Source organism: Apteryx mantelli, chromosome 6 (assembly GCF_036417845.1).
Source record: "Apteryx mantelli isolate bAptMan1 chromosome 6, bAptMan1.hap1, whole genome shotgun sequence".
In the NCBI taxonomy this organism is placed as follows: domain Eukaryota; kingdom Metazoa; phylum Chordata; class Aves; order Apterygiformes; family Apterygidae; genus Apteryx; species Apteryx mantelli.
The window spans coordinates 41,605,861-41,628,555 of record NC_089983.1 but is presented as its reverse complement, the minus strand read 5'-3'; the positions used below and the strand labels follow the sequence as shown (position 1 = coordinate 41,628,555).

Genomic DNA, 22,695 nt, shown 5'->3' with positions numbered 1-22,695 from the left:
AATCAAAGTTGGGAAAGATTAAGTAACAGAATCTATACATATTTATACATATTTTTACTCTGAAATCTTGCCCCAAAACATTGCAGGCTTAACCATATCCGCAGATCACATAGTCATTTAGCCACCTGATACTCGATATCAAAAGAAAAGGCATAATGCACCTCAGGGTGGGGTGCAACATTTGCCTGTGTTCCTCTTGAAATTTCATTTTAAAGTGTCTCACTTCAGTTCCTAGATTAAAATAAACCCAAGTGATACAGCAGGTGAGTATCTTTAGGACTTATTCAAATGTCTGTTTTATCTGTGAGATTATATGTGATTTTGTCTGAGATATTCTGTGCTGCTCTATTCTCTATTTCCTCCTTTCTACCTTGTCAAAAGGAAAGGAAAAATTCAATATGGTAAGGTGCCAAAATCTCAAAACACAGGAATGTGAAAAACTGACATTACTAATGCCTCTGCGGTTCAAGCTCTAAACCAGAGATTATTTTAGCCAACAGTAAACAAATTTTGTTCATTAACCTTTTGTAGAATTTCTGTAAAAGACTTGCAGATATTTTCCTGTTCTATCACTGAGTCTCTGTGATGGTGCTGAAGCCTACGGAGTTCAGGAGGAGCAAGTGAAAAGGGTAAAATGACAAACTTTGCAGGAAAAAAAAACAAACCCTTGAATTAGTGCTGCATGGCAAGGTTCCTCAGGTTCTTGCTATACAGAGGTTCTGTTTGCTGTACGATGACATTTATTTTCTAATCTGGCTTGTGGCTGGGGAAAGTGACAGTGACTTCCCCCTTCAGTGGGGTTAAGCCACCTTTCCCCCCGTGACACGTGCCTTTGTGGTTGCTGTCAGCAGGACATGAAATCGTGGCCCAGTTCAGGTCTGTGGGCTCTTCACTTCAGTCAGCCAGGATTTTACCCATTGCATATGGGTCAAGATGGAGTAGATGGTCCTTGTTAAAAATTTGCAGTTTACAAGCCATGGATAATGATATCGTGACTCCCTGTTGAGGCTCTAGCAGGAAGGCAGCTGTGAGGAGAAAAAAGCAGATTATGACTGCAAGCTTTGGACATGTCCAAAACTCTTGTTGGTTCTTTCTCTCTGTTTTAGCCAGACCTTCCTTGCAAAGGAACCATTTAACTCCGTCACCACCAACCCACAAATGTCCTTGCACGCTTTTATCCCCTGTAATGGGCTCGTGCCTTCCCCGCTGTGTTTGCGCTGCAGGATGAGAGCAGATGAAACTCCTGCCGCGCTGCGTAAACGTGACTTATGCTTGGTGTGAGACAGCGGGTGAGATGCAGAGGACTGCTCATGGATGTGTAGCTGGAGAAAGTGTATGTTCACTGACAGCTCAAAGCCAGGACAGCCCTGGAGAATAAGCAAGAAAACTGTTAGTTACGTGCACTGTTGATTTTTAAGAGAACACGTAGCATTGATTGGTGAGGAGGAAAGAAGGCTGAAGGACCCAGGAATCAGCCAGCACTTAAAACTCTTATTTTTGCAGAAACAAACTGAAGTTGGAAGGTCTGATCTAAGTTGATGCAAGCGACATTAAGGAGGGAACCAGAAGCCTGTGCAAATCAAAGTATTTGTTATTTGGGTGGCAGGGATCGAATAAATAGTTCACTAGTAGTATTCACATGCTCATACAAACTTATGTTATATAAATGAGCAAGGCTTGAGCAGTGGCAAATAATAGGTAATATTTGGTCATATAGATAATATTACAGAACACTACACATACGTTCAGTTCACAGTTCATGGCAAGTGCCAGTGGATTTGCAGACACAGAAGAATTTTGTGTGGAAAAAAACCAAACACAGTTATTTTTAAGTGTTTCTTCTCAGTCTATGAACTGTCACGAACAGGAATGTCATTATACGAATTAGTCAGAATTTTCTCTCCCATCAGTCTCTTCAGATAATGAGGTTTTTTAGAAGAACTGCCATTCTTGTATTGAATGGTGTGTCTGCATAAAGTGGTACGTGGCAGTGGAATTGGTAGGTAGATTTTAGGTTCTGTTATGGATTGATCAGTCTGGGCAAAATTGAAGGCTTGATATCACTGTGAGATGAGCCTTCGAAATACCAGAGATCATTTAAAAAGACTTTACGGTAAGGGTAGGTTATAATTTTATTATGAGTCTATAGGAGCAACCCAGGCATGCAAGAGTGACATTTCTGTCCACGCTCTTCCATGCTGGTTCATTAGTGACAAGCTATCAGTAGATGCGAGGAACAAGGAGCCTGAGTTCGTGAGCATACACTGCCTATAGATAAGCGTGTTATAGCACATCACTTACACGAGCAAAGACCAAAGGGCTGAGCAGTTGAAGCCCTCAAAGGCATTTAGCAGTCTTGCAGCCAGCACAGTTTAAGCATAGCTCTTCAGACAGCTCCATGGGGAAGGAGGAATAGAGCCAAAATGTCAGTTTGGGGGCAAGCTTCTGGCAGCGTTACTGTAATCTTGGGTGCAATCAAAGAGATTTATAAAGTAGTTTTTTGCATAAGTCCAAAATCAGATGTTATATGTGATTTTGTTTATATTATATATTGCAGAGTGTATGCACTCATGAGTAAGTTGCCATGGGATTAGGCAGGGTGTGAATTTAGTGAATGTCATACTCCAGTATCCCTGGAAAGGCAAAATAATTAATGTGTATCTAAAAAAAAGAGGACAATAATTCCTCACTTTTATTGGAGAGCAAGAACATAAACATCAGAGTTACCACGGAGCACTGATACTCTGTCAGTTCATGCCCTGGTTTATTCTACAGCACTAGAAACTAATCTTGTAGCTGCATTATGAATGTATCCTCTCTATTGTTTACAGTGGATTTAGAAATGATCTAAATAGCAATTAAATATAATAGTCTTGTAGATTATTTGCAGTTGTTCAGAAATGATTGTGCTAACCTATTACCATGATGCAGTGGCATTAATCTAGTGAGCGGAGAAGTTGTGCTTCAGTGTTTTGTTCTGTTGTTCATACTATGTCCATCAACTTGATTACCTCAAAAATAAAATTAACATATTGTAAGTGACAAAAAAAAAAGATGGAGTATAGCATTGGGATGTGTGTGTTTTGAGGGCTGCATGTTTCAAACTGATCAACAGCTACTTCCCCTCTGCCTTAATTACAACATAATCAAAAGGTTTGAAAGCCTCCCCTGAGAAAATTCCTGTCTAGGTCAATCACAATCTTTAGAAAATTGGTACCTTTAAGAGTGAATATAGTTATTATTGCTTACAATTATTATCATTTTGTTATTAACTGTTAAGTGTTTTCTGCCTCCTTTGCAATGTACCTGATGATTTTCAAACATAAAAGATCATACGAGGGTAGATTATTGCCTACAGTAACGCTTTGCTTAGGCTTCCTTAGGATTGCACCTGCTGTGCCTAATACCCACATAATTTAGTGGTTCATGGTAAACATGGAGCTGTGGGGTAAGAGCTGGAGCAAGTCAAAGCTGAACTGCCCTGAAAATTTTTTACTAGTATAGGTTTGCCAGCAAAAAAAATTCTGCACGGGGAAGATCAGAGCCCTTCTGCACTACTGGAGACTTGCAAAGCAGCTGCATTGCAAAGTGTGTCAGATGTTGTGGCCTGCAGTCCCTAAGCTCACAGTCTAAAGGGACTTAACAGATATAATGTGGGGGAAAGGGATATAACGTAAAGCTGCTTTGCAATACAATTCCGTAAAACCTTCTGTGAAATTATCCTCCTGTAACATACGTGATCTGGACAGAAAATATGTAAGATGTATAAAAAGGATTTTGGAAAAAGCCTGCATAATCGTAACTGACAAAGTCATTAATAAATACCCTCGCCATTCAAAATTCACACTTATAAATCTTTATATGCCACTTCCTTGCATTTTATATTACCCAAAATACAGTAATTCTCTTTGGTTCTGGGGATCTCGGCAGGATCTCTAAGAAATGCATTAACAGAATAATCAGTCACGCCAGTGAAATGCATTAGCAGTGTTTTGGGTAATAGTTTGCCACCTTGCTTTTCACTTGCATCTCACTGTGCGAGTGTCCCAGTCTGTTTCCATGGAGCTTCTGGTACAGCTTGTTACTGGCAAAAAAGGTAGCTACTGACCTTTTGTCTTGCTACTAATGAAACAAATTTCAACATGGGCAAAGCTTGACCTGGAAATCAGGTTCCTCAATGTGGTTTTGTATATAACGGTTCTCACTTTCGCATGTACGGCAGGGTAAATTGACTCCAAGCTTGGAAGCACCCAGTATTGTCCCACGCAGCCTGGTCACCTACCCATCATCCTTAACACGCTCGCAGCCCAGCAGCAGCTCCAGTGACCCCTGTGCCAACACTACACGCAGCCGAGTTACGCTGAAGGTTAACGTTATTCGAGTCTCTACCTGTAGGAGGAAGCAAGTAAAATGGCATCGTAACACCAGTCCATCACAGATCATAGGACAAGCAGCTCCTTCCTGCAGTGAGACACGGACCTGAAGGAGCCTGGCCTCCTGCTGGAGGTCTGCTCCTTGCAGGTCCCCTTTCCCTGGCTCGCAGCAGCCTGTGCCCTGTGTGTCTGGGCCATAGAAAAGCTCTGTTGTGGACCAGGAAGTTTGGATAGCCAGTACGGAGCTGCTCACTGGGTAAAAGAAACAACTGTTCCTATATGGCGCTGTATGGCCAGTTCTGCATGACTTTAGAAAGTATTTTCCTCCCCACATGAGCTTTTTTTTTTTTCACATGAGGGGAAAAAGAGAAGAGCAGTTACAGAACTGTTGCATCAAAACACAAAACACGTAATCTTAAGTATACCTTGTTCTTCAGTGGAAGCCTGCTTCAGCTAAATGAGATTTTGCCAAGGGAAAAGGGCAGAAAGAAGTACTCATCATCTGCAGTGCAGTGGGTATAAAAATCATCTGGTGATCCCAATTTAAGTCTATTAAGTCCCTTGGGTATAGTAAGTGAAATCATAGTAAGAAAACATTTGTCTGTTCAATCTGGACATGAAGAGGAGAACAGGCAATACACTGTGACTACGAATAACCTAATCAGAGGCTTTATTAGGAGAAATGTGTCTATCAGGGCTCTGGAGGGTATTGCACAGTGTGGTACAGAAGATGCCAGGCTAGGTCTTTAGTTGCAATGGTAATGTCTGGTTACTTTGGCTGCTTTGCAATATTTTTTTAATTGCTGAAAACTAATTGTAAGGTTCTCAAGTAGAGCAATTTGTATAATTTTTCAGATCTATGAACCAGAAAATGGCAGCGAATATGTTAACTACTTAAATGTAAACCAAACTTGCTACCTTGACAGCAAGTGTTGAAAAAACACAGCCAAATGGTTTCCATGCGGATACAAGGGTGTGATTTTAATTCCTTCCTGTAATTGCATCAACAGATAGTTCAAATATTGTTTACAAGTCAAAAGAAATGCATATATGTCTGCATTTTCCATAATTATGGCCAGAACGGCAATTAGAAATGGGCCAATCTAGTTCAGAAACCTCCAACAATGATCAATCAGTCTCTTGCCAAAAGCAATTCCCTATGCGCATTTTCCATCCTGATCAGTTATATAGAAATTTAAGCCACTTTTTATTCTAAAAATCACTTTAAATTATTTTAAAATGAATGATTTCATTTAAGATAACACTTATTATTATTTACTTGTTTATTTAAGGTCACTTGTTTGCTCCAAACTTTGCGTATGGAGCAGCATGTTTTTGTCAGCTCCAGGCACAGTTTGAGAAACATTGATTCTTTGGATATACATCATATATACATAGGGGTGTGTGTGTATATGTACACACACATACATGCATATATACATACATATTGTATTTTATATCTGTGTATATATACATACATATGTATTTATAGTCCTGCAGTTTAAGCACTGCCAAACAAGGATTGAGCTGTTTAGCTCCAAGCTCTTTTTTCCCTGTAGCAGTAATGTGTGAGGCCAGCCTGCAGCAGTAGCTTTGAATCCTTGTTTTAGCTGCTAGTTAACTGCTAGTTCAGCTAGCTGTATTAAAGCTATTTAAACCATGCTTACACAGCCAACTCCTTCAGCTGTGGCATAGATAGTAAAACAGGTCTTCTCATTCACCCGTTGCTGTGTGCTTTGTCTCGCTGCGCATGGAAAAGGGAAGCACAGCTCTGCCTTTTCTCCACCTCTTCCAACATGAGCTCAGGAATGGGAGGAATACAGCTGCTGTGGGTTCTTCTCTCCCTTCCCAGGATGAGTTTGAGCTGCAAAGTAGCCAACGCTGTGCCAACAGTGAATTCGTGTTGTGCTGGGAATTGGCAGAGTCATGGTTTGATCTCTGAAGAGCAAGACCAAATTACAAAATTTGCTGAATGTGATTTTTTTTATTTCACTTTTTTTTCTGTCTAGTGAATAGCTTTTGTATTAACAGTTGTTAGCAAGATAACGTATTTCATCTGGAGATTTTGCTGACTGATCTAACTCAGGGCAGTTGGATTTGGCCCCGGTTAATGTATGGTAAGACAGGAAACAGAACAAATGTTGGTAAGAGGCAAGCCCAGATGGAAAAACATCTTGAAGCTTTTGAAGAATTAATTATCCAGCTAATGAGCTGGCAGACTCACAAGAAGAAGGGCTGGAATTCTACCTTATGCTTCGGAAACGATGAAGCCGCATGGATCATGTGCCTCGATGTAGCTATCAGCAGTGGTAATGGGGGAGTCAGCTGGTTAGCAGGACAGTCTGTGGGAATGCACAGGGCCACGTTCGATTCTGCATCAGTAAAAATAATTACCCCTCTGTAAAGAGCAAAAAGTGAAGTTGAGAGGGCTGTTAAGTAATGCATTGGAGTCTGAAGGCACCTGTGGTCATCCAAACAGTGATGAACTGTACATCCTTGGCAAGGTCACACAGGAGTGAAGCTGCAGACGGGCTGCAGAAAGATGCTTTAGGTCCAAGTCTTTAGAGCTGTCATCAGCAACTGCCTGTTCTGCAAGCAGCGACGTTTCCCAGATGCCTCGATTTCTTCTTCTGGTCATAATCAGAAACTCCTTAGTCTTGTCATACTATTTGCTATGTGAATAATAGGAAAGAGTGGCATGTACCCCAGTACATGTGTTAATCTGGAGCACTGAAATTGTTTCAGGTTCGACCAGTTATGTATTTGTTCGTTGAAGAGACTGTGGAAGAATATGGACGTTTCCTCAGTCTGTGGTTAGGGCACTCACCTGAACAGGAAGAGACCAGTGCTGATTTTACAGTATATATATATATATATTTTTTTTTTACCAAATATATATTGATACAGATACTGTCTGGTTTTTTCTTCTCCAGCTATATCTACTCAGTAGCTTTAGATTTTGGTTGCCATGCCACCTTCCTTGAAGTGAGTGTTTGTCCTAATGAAGCCACGTAACTACAAATCCATTGGTCATGCCATTGGCCACAAATTCTGTGTTTGCTCTCCACCATTCTTGTTCTGTCTGCTCCCTTCCCTGGGTCGCTGTGCCATGCCACTCTGTCTTGCCAGACAGATGCACCAGCTTTATTACCTGCAGAGTTCACATGTCTTCAGGTACAAAAGATACAAGCAAATGTTTTGGAAATGTAGGCCCAGTCCTGATGTCATGTTCTCAGACCTTACTTCAGACTTTGCTGAAGTCTACACCAAAATGTGTTTTAGATTGGTTCCTGGGGAGTGGCTATCTTCAGAGATCCTCATGGTGACAGTGCTGAACAGTCATTAGGACTAAGAATATGTTAGTGCAATTGTATTTATCTTCTTATTAATACAACTCGTAGCACAGAGATTCAGAGAAGATACTGTAACCCAAAGCCTGAAGTAGCAATAAATATCAGAATATGGCTGTTGGTACTCCATGAAAAGCTGTGGTTGAAAAAGAGTTTCTCAGGTATCCTTAAGTGAGCCCAAGCACATTCCAGTTTGGGCAGATTCACCGCTTTGACCAATCCAGCTGACCAAGATCCTCTCACAGACTTCCTATGCAGGAGTGTATGAGAAATTCAACATTTTTTAGGCACAAAGTCTTGTTTATGTCCTTCAAGAAAAGATACTGGATTTTTGGTGTTATCTTTTCATCTTGAAAAGTTAATTTCAGGATCTGTTAAAACTTATGTAAGAGTAAACTGTGGCTGCCAACCCCATTGATGCTTGCAGCTTACATTGCATATTGCTGTTGTTTTGGATGGCACACTGTATTTGTGGTGTCAGTATCAATCAGGAAGTCAAACAAATTGGTCATACTCAAACTCTGGGGGATTAGAAAGATTCACTTTTTAAATCAGGGAAATAAGTCCCTGATATATTAACCATTATGGCATAGGTGTTCAAGTTCCCACTATGATAAGTATGAAGACAACTAAAGACAACCTTCATAAATGTGAAGACCTAATTTTCTTCTGTTTCATTTGTTAGTGACTTCTGCTATTGTTACACTTCAGGCAATGTGGAAATAATATATCAGGGATGTGCAAACTTACGGACTGTAGGATCTTTGTGCCTTCTCATGACTTTTAGATCATGCCGAGCACCCCACATAAAGAAGCATGAAGAAGTACATGGATGAGGTACAGAGCAGCGCCATGGGGATATACTGTCATCTTCAGTCAATACTGCTTGGGCAAAGCGTGTCCTGAATGAGTTATGCTGCTTCCAGACCCAGGATGGGTCCCCCTTTGGGTACTGGGGAACAAAAATGGCAATCTGTTATAGCTATGTGGTTAATGTTTATATACCTGTGTGGTTAAAGTTTGTATAATTTATTTTTAGAACTTGTTGCATGGCAAGTTCCTTTATCATATTCATATACAATAAGTTTATCCTTGTGTTTATTAGAGAAAGGACTAAAACTGGATTGTCAGTTTTGAGGGGAATTTTGCCTCTCTCAGTTTTGCAGCTTTACTCTGCAAGCAAGACTGATGTCTGGTTCCTGGGAACTGCAGCTCTGGTTTCCCTTCCACCTGAGGAAAATTGGGCTTTTGCTTTCAACTACAAGTCTGAGCCTTGCTGTATGGATGTGTTTCTAGGATGCATGCAAATATCCAAGAGTAGATTTGTCCCGCCTGCCAGGGCTCACCAGCCAGTGGCAACTTTTGGCAGAGAAGCTGCACCCCCTTTGCAGAGAGCAGAGCCACGCACGCTCGCTGCTTCTGAGCAGGGTAAGCAATCACGCGGGTCCTCCACACGGCTTCGAGCAAACTGCTCCTCACGGCGAGTGAAAAGCTACTCCTGTGGTCTTCACACCATGCTGCACTCAGAGGGGTGGCTGCGTGTTGGACACACCAAGCAGAAGACTTCACATGGAGCGCCTAAGGGGAAAAAGGGGAATGTTTCTTTTTTTTTTTTCCTGTCATTTAATGGCTTTTCTCCACCTATAGCGGTTGAAATGATTAAAGACGCACAGGGGACTACTGCAGCTCTTGGCATGGGGTTAGCTGTTCCAGCTGTGGCATGGGGAGGTGTCTCTATTCACAGCTGTCTGCCGTCTGGAACCAACTGCTCGGCCTGGGTGCTGGGCTCAGTGTCTCAGCCTGAACGAAAATCGTGTAGTTGTGAAGCATGTTGCAAGCAATGAAGAAGTGTTTTGGAAGAAATTAATCTAGACAAAGATTCGTCAAAAAATAGTTTAGAGGCTGACAGATGTGGAAGAAGAGGAAGGGGGATTAGTGCCATAGATGGAACAGGAGAATCAGCAGAGTCTCTAATTCATCAGTCAGTTGCAATAAATGTGATCATTATCAAGAATTAATCTCTCACTAATCCAAAATATTCTTACTGATGTTTTTCATTAATTGGAAAATAGTTAAAAAATAAATGATGAAACACTTTTTTTTTTATTTGTTTTTAAGCTTGATGTGAGTAGCTGTGCCAAATCTGTAAGAAAAGAAAAAGTCACATGATTTTCAAGGGCATAGGTTTTGATATTTATCCCCATTTACGGCATTATTAACTAAGGTTCTTAGCTTAAAAAGAATTTAAAATACTTTAAAAATACTTGGAAAGTAGGTGGTGAAGAGAAGAGGTTAAAAAAGTGTAATAATAATTTTCATGTAAGATAGCATAGCCTGGTTCCACTTTGTGCCTTTTTCAATTTATTTTCTTATCGTCATGCCTAAGAGCTGTGAAAGCATTTTGGGCACAAAGCCACTGATGTATTCATGAGAATACCTGTCTGATGCACAGTTAGCAGCCCTTCCTTTAGCAATTTTGGAAGATGCAGTAGTTATAGTCAACATTTTAGCACTCCTGATGTAATAATTAGACACAAGTGTATACTAAGGAAAGTGCTTTTACCCGTTCCAGATATCTGACTGGAGATAGATCAGCAAGGGAAAATTGTAGTTTGTATGGCATTGCCCAAAACACGATATACAAAGCAATGGAGTATGTGAAAGCCCCACCCTGAAAACCTTTAAACACATGTTTAATTTTGCTTATGTGAGTCAGGATTTTAGGCACATGTGTTTGCAAGGTTGTGGCCTAAGGATTATTTTTTGTTTTGATTAATAAACCTTATCCCAGTTTTGTTTTTGCTGTCTGGCTTGCAGCATTCAAGAGTTCAGGTGTTTGTGCTAGGGAAGGTAAGAGGCTGGGTCCTCTCCCAGTCACTCGCTCTCTCTTTCTCTCAGTTTTAAAGACCAAACTGTAAAAAAACAGTTCAAGAATTCAGCTTGTAAGTATTGTGATGCTGAAGTAAGCAGCAGCAGCAGCCTAAAAAATAAAAATGTTCATCTAGTCTGTTTCGTGAAAGGAAAATTTGAAAACATCCCCTAATGCAACATATGCATTGCTCTGGTAGGGATGGGAGATGGGTGTTTGTGGCTATGCAAAGTCAGCTGAAGTTCTTGTGTTTAACTGAATCTGCAGCTTGGATTTGCAGGGAGCAAGGCAAAGAGCGTCCCAGGGCAGCACGCCTACCTTCATGGTGATAGCATCCTGCCTGGTACAGCTCCGCTCTCTGTTTCAGTGCCCTGGCAGAAGTCACCAATTCAACTTCAAGGCCTTATTTCCAAGAGGTGAAGGAGCTGAATAATCGCAGATGAACACTTTCACGTGATCAAGAACGGATGGGAATGCGGTCCTCGACTTCAGCAGTTAGATAGCACTTTTGCAGGAAATACGCGTGCAGGCAATATGCGTATAGCCATTTCCGTCAATACAAATAGCATGCGGAAAATGGCACCTCTTGAAATATAACAAATATTCAAAGTTACAGATGCGATTAAATGACTAACTGTGATGGTGAATCTTTCTAAGATGTTTTTACAGCCTCGAGCATGGGGATATTGATCTTCTGAAATGCTGCAGGCGGTGCAGACTGATGCTTGCCAGCGTGCCGACCTGAAATCACTGATGTGGATTTACATTCTGTTTAGTTACGTGGAGAAACGTGAATGGCTGTATTTCACAAAATGCTTTGTGAGGGAATGTAAATTCATCATTTTTAACGTAGAATTCCAGCAAGCCGTGAGCGGGAGAGAGCCGCTGGGTGGAAAGGTTTTCAAGAACTTGAAAATGTTCCAGTCCGTGCGTTCGAGACAAAAATGGTTCGTTGGGGTAGCTTTCAAGGCTGCAGGAAATGTGAAACTTCTGATGGCAGAGTAGAGTAAGAGGGTTGTGGGGATGTTCAGAGGGTGGTTGAGCAGTGAGTGAGGCTGGCGGCAGAGACGCTTTATAAAACGGATGTGAATGAAGCCGAGGAAGGTGGCACTCAGCAGAACAACCGTGGCTGTTTCTTCTGAGATATTTACTTATCTGAAATGTGTCAAATGGAATTAGCAATGCCTGCTAACTAGCAATAACAGGATTAAAGATCTTTTCATGGTTCAGCCATAAAACAAGTAGTTCCTAATCCTGCATTTTGACTGGCAATGATGGCTTTAAATGGCGGTTTTTCATTGCAGAGACTAGACACTGTGGGTATCTTCACCCCGAAAAATACAAACTGCCTAAAAAGGAGGGAGAGAAGCAAGAATGATACCTCTTGTCTTCAAAAATGAGTTAGATTGAGGTTGTTACTTGAAGAAGCTTAAATAAAATAGAATCATTTCATCAAGCAGGCTTTTTTGTAACCCCCTGAAAACATTTGTTTATATGAGAGAGTGTCAGCTGTAAGAAGCAGCTCCTTAGTAAGCAATGGTCAGTGTAGTGTTTTCCACTACTTAAACCGTCTCTAATATAGTCTGATATAAATATTTTTAGTTCACTTAAATAGCAAGTACTTGACAAAATTATTTTATTTTGCTTGGTTAAGCAAACAACCATGCCTTATTACTTGTATTTGCTCATTCTATCTTAGAGAAAAAGTACTTTTTAAATGTGGAAACATATATTGACCAAAAGTGTCTGTCAGTGTTTTTTTCAAAAGATTGATGTCTTCAGTGTTCTCTGATCCCTCTTTTCTCGTAGCATTAATGCTGGGTCATATGGCAGTTTCACATAAATTATCAACTGTATCAAGTATTATTTATTAATATGTAAATGTAATGGCAGTACTTTTTGGATTACTGAACCTGGATCAATTAGTTTTACTTTGGTTTTGAACTCACCGTAGGATTTTGAATTTCCGATCAAAAATAACTTTGTCCCACGTCACCCTTCATTCACAGCAACAGTTAAAATCCTTGCATTGCTCATGGGATGAAAAATCTCAGCTTTATTGCTTTATGCAGTAGAAATCATGAAGTGGCTACTGTTAAATATCTAGAAATGCCATTAGTTTGGGGACTCATAGGGAAATCTATTTCAAATGGTAATTTAGTAGAGGAGAGAACAGCAGTAATAGTGATAATAATACTTAGTTCTCTGGTAAGTATTTTCCCATAAGTCATTTGTCATAGAAGTATGAGAGAATGATAAATGACCCGGCTTTAAAATGCTCTTTGGTGGAAATACGTTCACTTTGTGTTAGCAGCCCCGGCGAGTGTGTATCCCCGTGTACACTGATGAGATCACGGTACAGAAATTTCAACTGTGCCTTGCTTCGCTAGTGCTGTTACCTGTGCTTTCCTCAGTGTGAATCAGTTTTGGTGTGCAGTATTGATGTTAGGTTGATTGCACTGTTCGGCTGTGCAAGCGCATATATAGACATTGTTCTGGTTTATTGTTAAATTAGAAAAAGGCTCCAACTCTGCGATGCCTGTAGCTGAAATAAGAGTCTGGTCACCAGCTGCGACACCTCATGAAACTGGGGAACGCAGGACCGACACAGAAACGATCAAGAAGGGCGTTATTACAGGAAACGATAGTAGCTGTGGGGCTGCCTTTTGCGCCTGTCTGTGTTTAGTCGGTTAGTATCTCCGCTGCGCGTTTCCTGTTAACCCCGAGCGGCAGAGCCAGCGCCGTCGCAGAGCCGCGTGCCGAGGCGTCCCCAGCGCACGGGTCCCGCCGCCGGGAGGCAGGAGAAAGGCGGCCGCGTAGCCCCTTCGGGGATCCTGCTCTGTAGTAGAGTAGAGGGCGTTTTTATAGCACGCTTGAGGTAGAGCACTTGGGTGTCGCAGTCGGAAATAGCGTCAGAAAACTGAGAGAAGTGAACGGCAGTCGGCTGCTTATTTTTACTTTTTCAGTAGGTTCTCACACCGTGATGTAAAACTGTAACTTCTGTTTATGATCAGTTTAGCATGTACTTGCACAGTTGTGTCTGATTTCACAGCTAGAAAAGCAGATTACTTTATTGGATAAAATAGGGTTAATGGAAAATTTTGTAATCTATTTAACTGTTACGAAACTTGGCTCCTATATGAATCCGAGGAATCGATAATGTTTCCTAAAGTGAACAGACACATTTCAATTGGGAAGCAACTTCAAAGGCAGAATTTGGCCTGGAGCAAATAGTAAAAGTTTGCTTAGTTTGTCCAAAATGATAATAAAAGAAAATATGAAGACAATGTCAGTGGAAACTCATGATGAATTATTCTATAGACTGTTCTGAACCTGAGGAAATTGTGTATTTGTTGCTGAGCATGCATTTATATCTACCAGAATGTTCTTTTTTCTCTCTACCCCTCTCACTTTATCCAGATTTATATTTTTGAAAATAACATCTACTATCAGCCTGATGTAAAGAGTAGCTCATTGCGCCTGACATCTTCCGGAAAAGAAGGAATTATTTTTAATGGAATTGCAGACTGGTTATATGAAGGTAAGCCGGACAAATATATCTGTTCATTAAAACAGATGAGAGGTTCTTGTACAGACCCAACAGTAGAAATCTGTTCATTTCAAAAAATGCTATCTAAGGTAGTTTTTGCTTTTTGTCCTCTCATTTTCTTGCAAGATTGCCTTGCAATCTTTCATTAGGATCTATTCATAGTTTATATTGACTGCTGGTTTTCATATAACGATATTTTCTGAGAAAGAGGAATATATTTTCAACCAGACTGAATCAACTGTATTATGAGCACTAGGCAATATGTAAAGAATTTTGCAGTAGTGAAATCTTGATGCATTGAATTCAGCAGAATTTTGCTACTCACATCAGTGGGGCCAGCGTTTCAAATAGAGCTGTCAAATAGGACTGTTAAAATAGAGCTAAATGCCCTGTATGTTTTGCTTATCTAGAATAACTGCACTCATACCTTTGCAACTATTCGGTATTTACAGCACGTGTAAGGAGAGGAAGAATTCAGTTTATTGCTTGTGTGAAAAACAGTGCAGATATAAAACTCTTCACAGTTAAAACACCCTAATAGATGATGGCGCTGAAGAATCATAGCATAGAAGAATTGGCTACGTTTTCTTTCTTTACTGCTGGCTGCGTATCAAAAGGTGATCAAAGATCACCTGAAGCCCGACTCTTTTATAGCCATGTCTCTCCTCCACCCTCCCTGGTGTTTGGTCTGCTGTGCATTAGTGTGACTCGCAAGGGACTCCAGCCCCTCAAGGCAGGCAGTAAGATTGTGCTCAGCTTTAAGGACACGCTTGAATCCAGCTGAGTGTTTCTCGAGATCTGAAAGTGTCATACGCTTTCCTCAGTGGTGGCTGCTGCCTTTGATTAAATGCATCTAGGCTAGACTCCTTTAAAACTTGCTGTAGCTGGCAAGCAATGCCGAAACGCAGTGGAGCACAGCTCCCTCTGTGTCATACTCTGGCTTCAGAAGCCTTCTTCTGCGCAGGATGTTGCTCCCTGCACCTGAAATACTTTTAACGTAATAATAAAATTAATAATAATTTAACATAATAACAATCAACAAAATGGGAGCAGATTATCCAATTCAGTACAAAATCTTTACGTTAATACGCAACATATCAGTTATCCTTCCTATTCTTGGACTTTTTAGTTGTATAGACAAATAGCCCAATGTAAAATATTCAGCTGCCTCAAGTATCTAACTTCTTGTTTGCAGAGTTTTCCAGGGCAGAGTGCCTTTAGGAATGTTACACGACATGGCAAGAAACTTCTGTGGGGCCCGTAGAAATGTTCCAGCCAGACCTCATTGCTTTCAAGATAGCTCACTTTGGCACCTTAGAAGATCTCACCCCAAACGATCTCTGAAATTAGAATGATAGTTTATATTTCATAGCCATATAAATGCCTGTATTTGATAAATACCTAATTCCAAGGTTTTGGTGGTTTCTGTTAATACTTTGAAGTGTTTTAATGTATTGGCACATTTCAAAACTTAAGGACAAAAGGAATCTCCTCAATGGAATAGTATTTTATATGCACTTCAAATCTAACATGACTGCAAATTAATGTAAGTAACTTCACGGAACTTGTTTAATTAACTGCAAAACCCAGAGCTGTATTCATATGCACACGGGTGATTTTTGCGTGTGGACATATGGCTATGTAGGTCTCATACCTGGCTGATTTCCAACAAGGCCATAACCCTCTACTTTTTTGAGAAGGAAGCCAGAGACATTCATCCAAACATCTTCTGCCTCTGCACCAGTTATTGTCCCGGTTTGTTCTCCCTGTTCCCTGTCTCTGCATTCCTGGTAATGTGGGTCTTAAAGCTGCCTTTAACTGATTTTGCCCATTTTTTTTCAAGCCCTTTAATCCCTGGCCCAAAGAGCTGTTGCATTTCCTGTCTTTCAGAGAACTCTCCTGGCATCCCAGGGATGAGGTTATTGCTCAGGAAGGCAATCCGTGGGCTCCGTTCCATTTAATTAATTAATTAATTTATTTATTTATTTATTTATGGTCAGGGTAAAAGGGAATTCTGTCTGTACACAATTTTAAGACCACAGTCTGTGTCTATACTGCTTTTTCCTGGTTAACCATTGTTTAATTCAGAGCAGTCCTCTACATTCAGTAGATAAAACTGAAACATTTTTAATAGCATCAGAAGAGGAGCAGGTTGCATGTTATCCAAATTAAGTTAGCAGACATATAGGGGAATTCAGAACTGTTCCTCGTTTTGACCTCATTTGTTGTCTTTTCCCATTTGCGTGAGTTCTTTTATTAGCAAGACTTATTACACAAGAACTTGGACATAGCTTTTCTTTGTGTGCTTTTTGCTATCTGGTATTCACCATTTGTTCTCTGCTGTTCTCCTGTGTAAAAGGTTTTAGTTACCTAGTCAGTGGGCAGAAGCATGACTCAGAATATATGACTTTGAATATAAGCCCCAGCTTCATTACACCTAACCTTACACACTTCAACCCCTTCAGCCACTTCAAACCTTTCAAGATCTGATTTGCATTCTGGAGAGACCCATATCTCTCTCCATTGACAATTTAAGTAGTATTTGTAGGTAGGCTCTTACATTAGGTATGCAAGATCAGGCCTCAGCTCCAGTTAGTATATCATTCTCAGTTAGCTTCCAGACAAATTCTTCAAATATGAATACAAAATGTTCACCAAATAAGTAAATATATAAAACATAACAGAAAAATTCAAATCCTTTCACAAGTGGAAGGCAAAAGACCCCATCAGGTGGTATTTAGAATTGGTCAGGAACTACTTTTTTTGCAGTTCCCACAGTTTGGAGGCTGCTTCTGTGGTTGTTTCTGTTTTGTTTCTTTCCATTATGAACTACAATGAATGTGAGAAAACAATCATCGGTGTGACATCTTGGATAATGACTTTCATTTGAAAATGAAACAAAGCTTGGATCAAAATAAAATGTTTTGTTTTGATTCTAGAAAAGTTAAATTGCAGAAACATTAACCTTTCTAAGAATTAAAGCTGAACATCAGACTGAGAAAAGAAAGCCAAAATATTTCACTCCAAAAATGATTACATTTTTCCTTGGAATATTTCTTGCAGCTCTGTTCAGACCATTTATTCACAATGAATATTTCAACTAATTTCATTCCATACTTTCATTTTTTCTTTTGCCTCTTGACAGAAATACTTGCCTGCAATTTCTATTAGAAATCTGTGCAGGGCATTATGATTTATATTGTTCTCTTCTACATTCACACCATAAGAAAACCCTCTTGTAATCATCATTGGAATTTCTCTTTTACATAAATAATCACAGTGTCAGTATCTGCGTATCGCCAACTGCCACAGCTCAGAGAAATCCGGTACACAAAAATTTCATATGAAAAAAATGGCCTGGTAATCCTAAAAAAATCTCTTTTCCATTAAAATGGTGCAAATCATTTAAAAATTAATTAAACTCTTTTAATGGCCTGCAATAGAACTAAACATATGGCAGTTACAATCATCCTTTGCATTTAGATGATTTATTGACGTCAGTGAAAGTATTGTCCGAGTAAGATGCTTTAAAGTTTGGTCTTTCGACATGCCTTGTTATTCAAACATTCAACCCAGGATAATTTGAAATTACGGTAAAATTACAACAGACGCATTTCAAGTAGGCACAGAAAGACCAAATCGGTGCCAATTGAATAAATTGGAAACTATGTGATAGTATTTTTATGGACCCTAAATATATCTAATTTTGCAGAGGAACTTCTTCATTCTCACATTGCCCACTGGTGGTCTCCAGACGGAGAGAGGCTGGCATTCCTGACAATAAATGACTCTCTGGTACCAAACATGGTTATTCCTCGGTTTACCGGAGGTCTGTACCCAAAAGGAAAGCAGTATCCCTACCCTAAGGTAAGATGAGTGTGAGCGCAGTCCCCAGCTCCCCTTCGTTGTTCAGTGATAGTAGTCAACCATTTGGGAGAAGAATTTCTAGAGAGTAACAGGGGCTGATTTTGTTCATGTTGCTTTTTAGTAAATATGAATTATGTTTTATTCTGGGTTTTTTTTTGGTAGACTTTAAAACCTTTTTCTGGAAAGAAACTACCTAGTTAGGGAGCAGCAAGCAGCTGGTTCACAGTAGTTTCATCACTGGTATATGATGTGATAAAATCCACTACTTCTGCAAGAAGAGTAAAATGTTTGGAGGAGTGCACGGAAAAAAGAGATGAGGTCGCCGCTGCGCTGGAGGTGCGCGCTGTGTGCAGACTGCAGGGCGTGTTCCCTTGCAGTTATAGAGATGGGTGGAATGCAATCACAGCTCAATAAATTATGCTGTTATTAATAAACGTGAAAGACATGGCTCCAATAAAAAAAAGTCACGGTAAAATCTTTTCCTGGTCATGAAAATGAAAAAAAATCAAACCACCCCTGAGCTTCAGAGCATTTAGATAAGGGTTTTTAGATTTGTGTTGGAAAGCGACAGAACAGCCCAGACAGGGATAATGTCTGAAATCGTTTATCATTTTCTGGGGAGTTTCCGATTAGCTTTTTCCCAAAGTATCATTTATGTGTTGAGCTGCACAGCTGGTATTATCTTCCAACTTACCAGTTTATCCAGACCTTGCATGCATTGTGTAACCTCGAAATACAAACTAGGTGAGGAGTGGAGCACTATACAAAATACATAGTAAGTTCTTTTGTCCTCTACCAGTGGAACCTCATTAGCTTCAAAGCAACCGTGCCACATTTCTGGTAGTGAGCAGCTAGCCGGGCTCTCTCGCTCGCAGACGTGCCTCAAAGGCGTCCTTTCAGTACGGAGGGGTATAACACTACGTAACACGCACGTATGCAGAAATATGACAAGAGGGCTCTTTGAGGCAAAAGATGTCGTACGTACTGAAATGCCACAAAGCTAAATATGAATATATATATAGCTGCACCGAAGTTCGGTGTTTATAACTGAACCTGAGTTCACGGTTAAAACCTTGAATGGTGTTTCAGGCTATATAAATGAGATATTTTGGATATAAATTTCAAAAGTGCCTAACTTCCTTTCTGGCAGTATATGCGGGTTCTTAAACCTGGTACTCCTTTGATGTTTCAAGAGAAGTTCATTAGGGGCTTTAGGAAATATTATTATTACCCTGTTGTTACTGCCACTTTCGGGAGATGAGCCTTTATTCTTAATGGGAGCAAAGTGAGACCATCATAGGTCCTATGAAACAATAATAAATGTAAAATGTGCTATGAAATAATACTATGAAATAATGAAGTAATAGCATTTTCAGAGGTAGTTTACATACTTTCATTGGCATAAGGCCTTTAGTGGCAGAGCAAAGAAAAAATAAGGAATATTTTAAAAAATAAACTTTGTAAACAAGAAATGAGAAATTCTATTCATTAGCAATTCAGCACAAAACTGATGCGCAATACTATTTCAGTAATCTCATTAATGAAAAAACATTATCTTTATTTAATGTCTCCGTTTAATGCCAATTTAGCTACCCGTTAAACATCATTAATTGGTAATGAAGCTTGTGGTATGGCAACAGAGATGAAAAAAGTTTTGGTCTTTATTATAGAATGAAACCATGGGAGAAAATTGCAACTATGATTAAAAAAACTGAAAGCCAGATGTGTTTGTGAACTACCTTGGGTAGTTGTCAGGTCTTGCCCAAGGGAGCAGAGCTACAGTTGACAGTAGACTCCAGCTCTGGCCCCATTCTGAGTACCCAGTACCACATCTCAAAACTGCCCCTAACTTTTGCGCCATGCCATGGAAATGTAAAGCACCATATGTATTTTCATGCCATTAAGAATTAGTTTGTCTATGACTTCTAGTAGGAAAGATGGTGTGGCACGTGCCACAGCAAACCTGTGCCCCTTCTGCACCAGGGCTGGGGGTCGCGGGGCTGGGGGCTGCGCTCGGCGTCCAGGGCTTCTGGTGGAGCTGTTAGGATGGATCTGGCCATGCCGGCTCTGAAGACGTGCTTTAGCGTTTCTCTCTGCAGGATGGTAATCACTCACGACAGGCATCGTGGGGAGCGTACCTGGTTACCGCTCTGCAGCATAAGGTTCAAAGGATATGAGGAGATTGCATTCGTGTCCTACAGCCTGGTCTTTCAGTGGTTTTCTTCCTCCTTTTTACATTTGTATCAGCTGTTTTCATCCAGAGGATGCGTTTGGAAGAGCAAGGGCAAGTTCAACAATGTTTATAAACAAAAATAAATTCCAGGGGTTTAGTCAAATCCATTTTCAAAGTTTTGCTTAGCACTAGTGAAAAAAGGCAAATAATGCTGTCTTTTTCCCCACACCACTCAGAAATGGGTGGATGCAGCATTTACACTATCAATATTTTGAGGTAAGTCCAGTTTCTAAAGGCAATTTGTGAGAGTTTGTTAACCAAGCCATTTTCCATTTCTAAATATCCCTGCAGAGTCGGATGTATGACTTTGTAGTTTGTAATAACTAAATCCGTAGGACCGGTGATTATATCTTCTCCTTCCAATTGTCCAGTGCTAAGAAAAAGTCAACCCCCTTTTAAAGACACACTCCTTATCCCCCATATCCCAAAGACTCTCTATATAGAGAGCGTTGCTGTGATTTACACTGGAAACAAGCTTGGGTATGATACGGCTGGGACAGCAATATGGGGCTTGTAGCGTCTCCTTGCCCACCCTGCAGAGCCTTAGCTTTCTACTGCCAGCCCTTGCTCTTTCATCTCAAAAACCCCCTCCCGGCTTGAGCCCTGTTACCAGGAAAGCAGGAGTCCTAGCTTCCTAGAGATCCTTGGGATTTATCAGACTTTTTCCAGTCTATTTATATCAAACACCTATTTTCCTCCCCTTCTAGCAACAAGAGGCGTTTTGTTTCTCTTGGAGCTGGCCTGCCTGGTTTTGCGGCTGGCTTTACTGGACAGGACCAAACCCCTGCTAGCGTCGGTCCCTTGCTCTGCACAGGGAAATCTGTCATCCGTAAAGGGCTACGTGAGAGAATCATTCCACTAATGCTTCGTATTTTTAGAGGTGTAATTTGTATGTCCATGAAATTCATTTTTAAAATTTCTGTAAGAGCTTTTTCGTTATTATAAGCATACTGAATTATGTTAATGAGTGAACCTATTTAGCTGTCACTGTTTCAGTGTCTCTAAAGCTCCTGTTTTCCTTTTTTTCAAAGGCAGGTCAAACAAACCCAACAGTAAAGCTGTTTGTAGTTAATCTGTATGGACCAGCACATACACTGGAACTGATGCCACCTGACAGCTTTAAATCAAGGTATATAATTTCATTGTTTTGTGAAACTCATGTTTAATTAACTTGATAGTCTTTGAGGCTAATCTTTGCATTTATACGTCAGCAAAACACTTATATTTGATTAGAATGCACTTGATCTCTGTCCCTGTGGCTGAACATACGTATGAAAAATAAAATACAGCTCTGTGGGTTTGATGTTCTTAGCAGAAATCTCAGAGATCTGGAATTTGCTTATTTCTGATGTCCTATGAAGCTCAAATTTACCTGAAATACATTGAACAAAAGATCATCAGCTATGGTAAAGGAGTCTGAGCACTGCCCTTATTTTGAAGTTGCTATGGCATTCACTTCTTGCATTTATTTGCTATGTGCCCGCTTGTTGCTTTCACTTTCTGTAATAAAATTACAGAACATAGGAGTATTACAAATATAGAAAACATTTCAATCCTGTAGTTTAGACAGGAATATTACGAACTTTTTGAATCAAAAAAATTATGGAAAGTTTAGTTTCTGCCCGCAGCTGACAAAATGCACTGAGGTCGCAGAGGGTGAAATGTGATCCCACCAGGTCAACGACAGTAACAAGTGCTGGGATACATCTGTGCTTGATAGTGAGATTTTCATGAGAAACCCTGTGCCTCGCAGCTGAGGAGCTGATTTCACAGTCCCTTTGGCTTCGGGGCTAACGTAAGGATGTCTGGCCGCAAGCAATGACTCTCTTACTAAAGCTGAGCTGAGCTCCCTCTTGCCTGTCCTCCTGTGAAGGGCTTGAAACTTCTTTTTAAGGATGAGAAAATTTCCATTCCATTCTCTTACGCATATTCCAGTCTGTATAATTAAAGTCTTCTTGGTTAAATTCCCTTTGTGGTTTCAGTTCACACTAATGATCTTCAATTCTGGTCCTAAATTGTTATGTAATATAAATTCACATTATCAAACAGTTGCTACAGTCCAAATCTGGCTTCCTTCTAAGGGCCAGGGAAGTTCCACTTCATCTCTTTTTTCCTGGCATTTTTAGATGGGGGAAAAAAAAGAAGTAAATAAGATTGGCAACCATTAAGCTACCTCTAGCTGAAAAAAAATCAGAGCATAGGTTTTTAGTTTTGCAGTTCCTACAAAACTCAAAAGATTTTACAGTAATTGTACTCAAAACAGTCATGATGTTACCAGTGGGCACTGATTCACAACTATTGCTCCCAATTTTTAGCTGGCCTACCTCCCTTCTACACAAATTGAGGTACACTAATTTACTGCAGGCATAATTTAGTAGTGAATCATGCCTTGTAATTATTGATGTCAGCAGCAATATGTACTGATTGTGTTGGTGAAAGGAATGATTTTAAAT

The 22,695-nt window shown here is 40.2% G+C and overlaps 1 protein-coding gene across 1 annotated transcript in view; it reads left to right on the top strand.

Annotated features, from left to right (window-relative positions):
- DPP10 (dipeptidyl peptidase like 10) overlaps positions 1-22,695 on the top strand; it is a 287,083-nt gene that overhangs the window by 218,607 nt on the left and 45,781 nt on the right. The window contains exons 8-10 of the mRNA XM_067299348.1: positions 14,013-14,133; positions 17,855-18,009; positions 21,274-21,371. Coding sequence (XP_067155449.1) covers positions 14,013-14,133; positions 17,855-18,009; positions 21,274-21,371 — 374 coding nt within the window. The remainder of the gene's footprint in view (positions 1-14,012; positions 14,134-17,854; positions 18,010-21,273; positions 21,372-22,695) is intronic.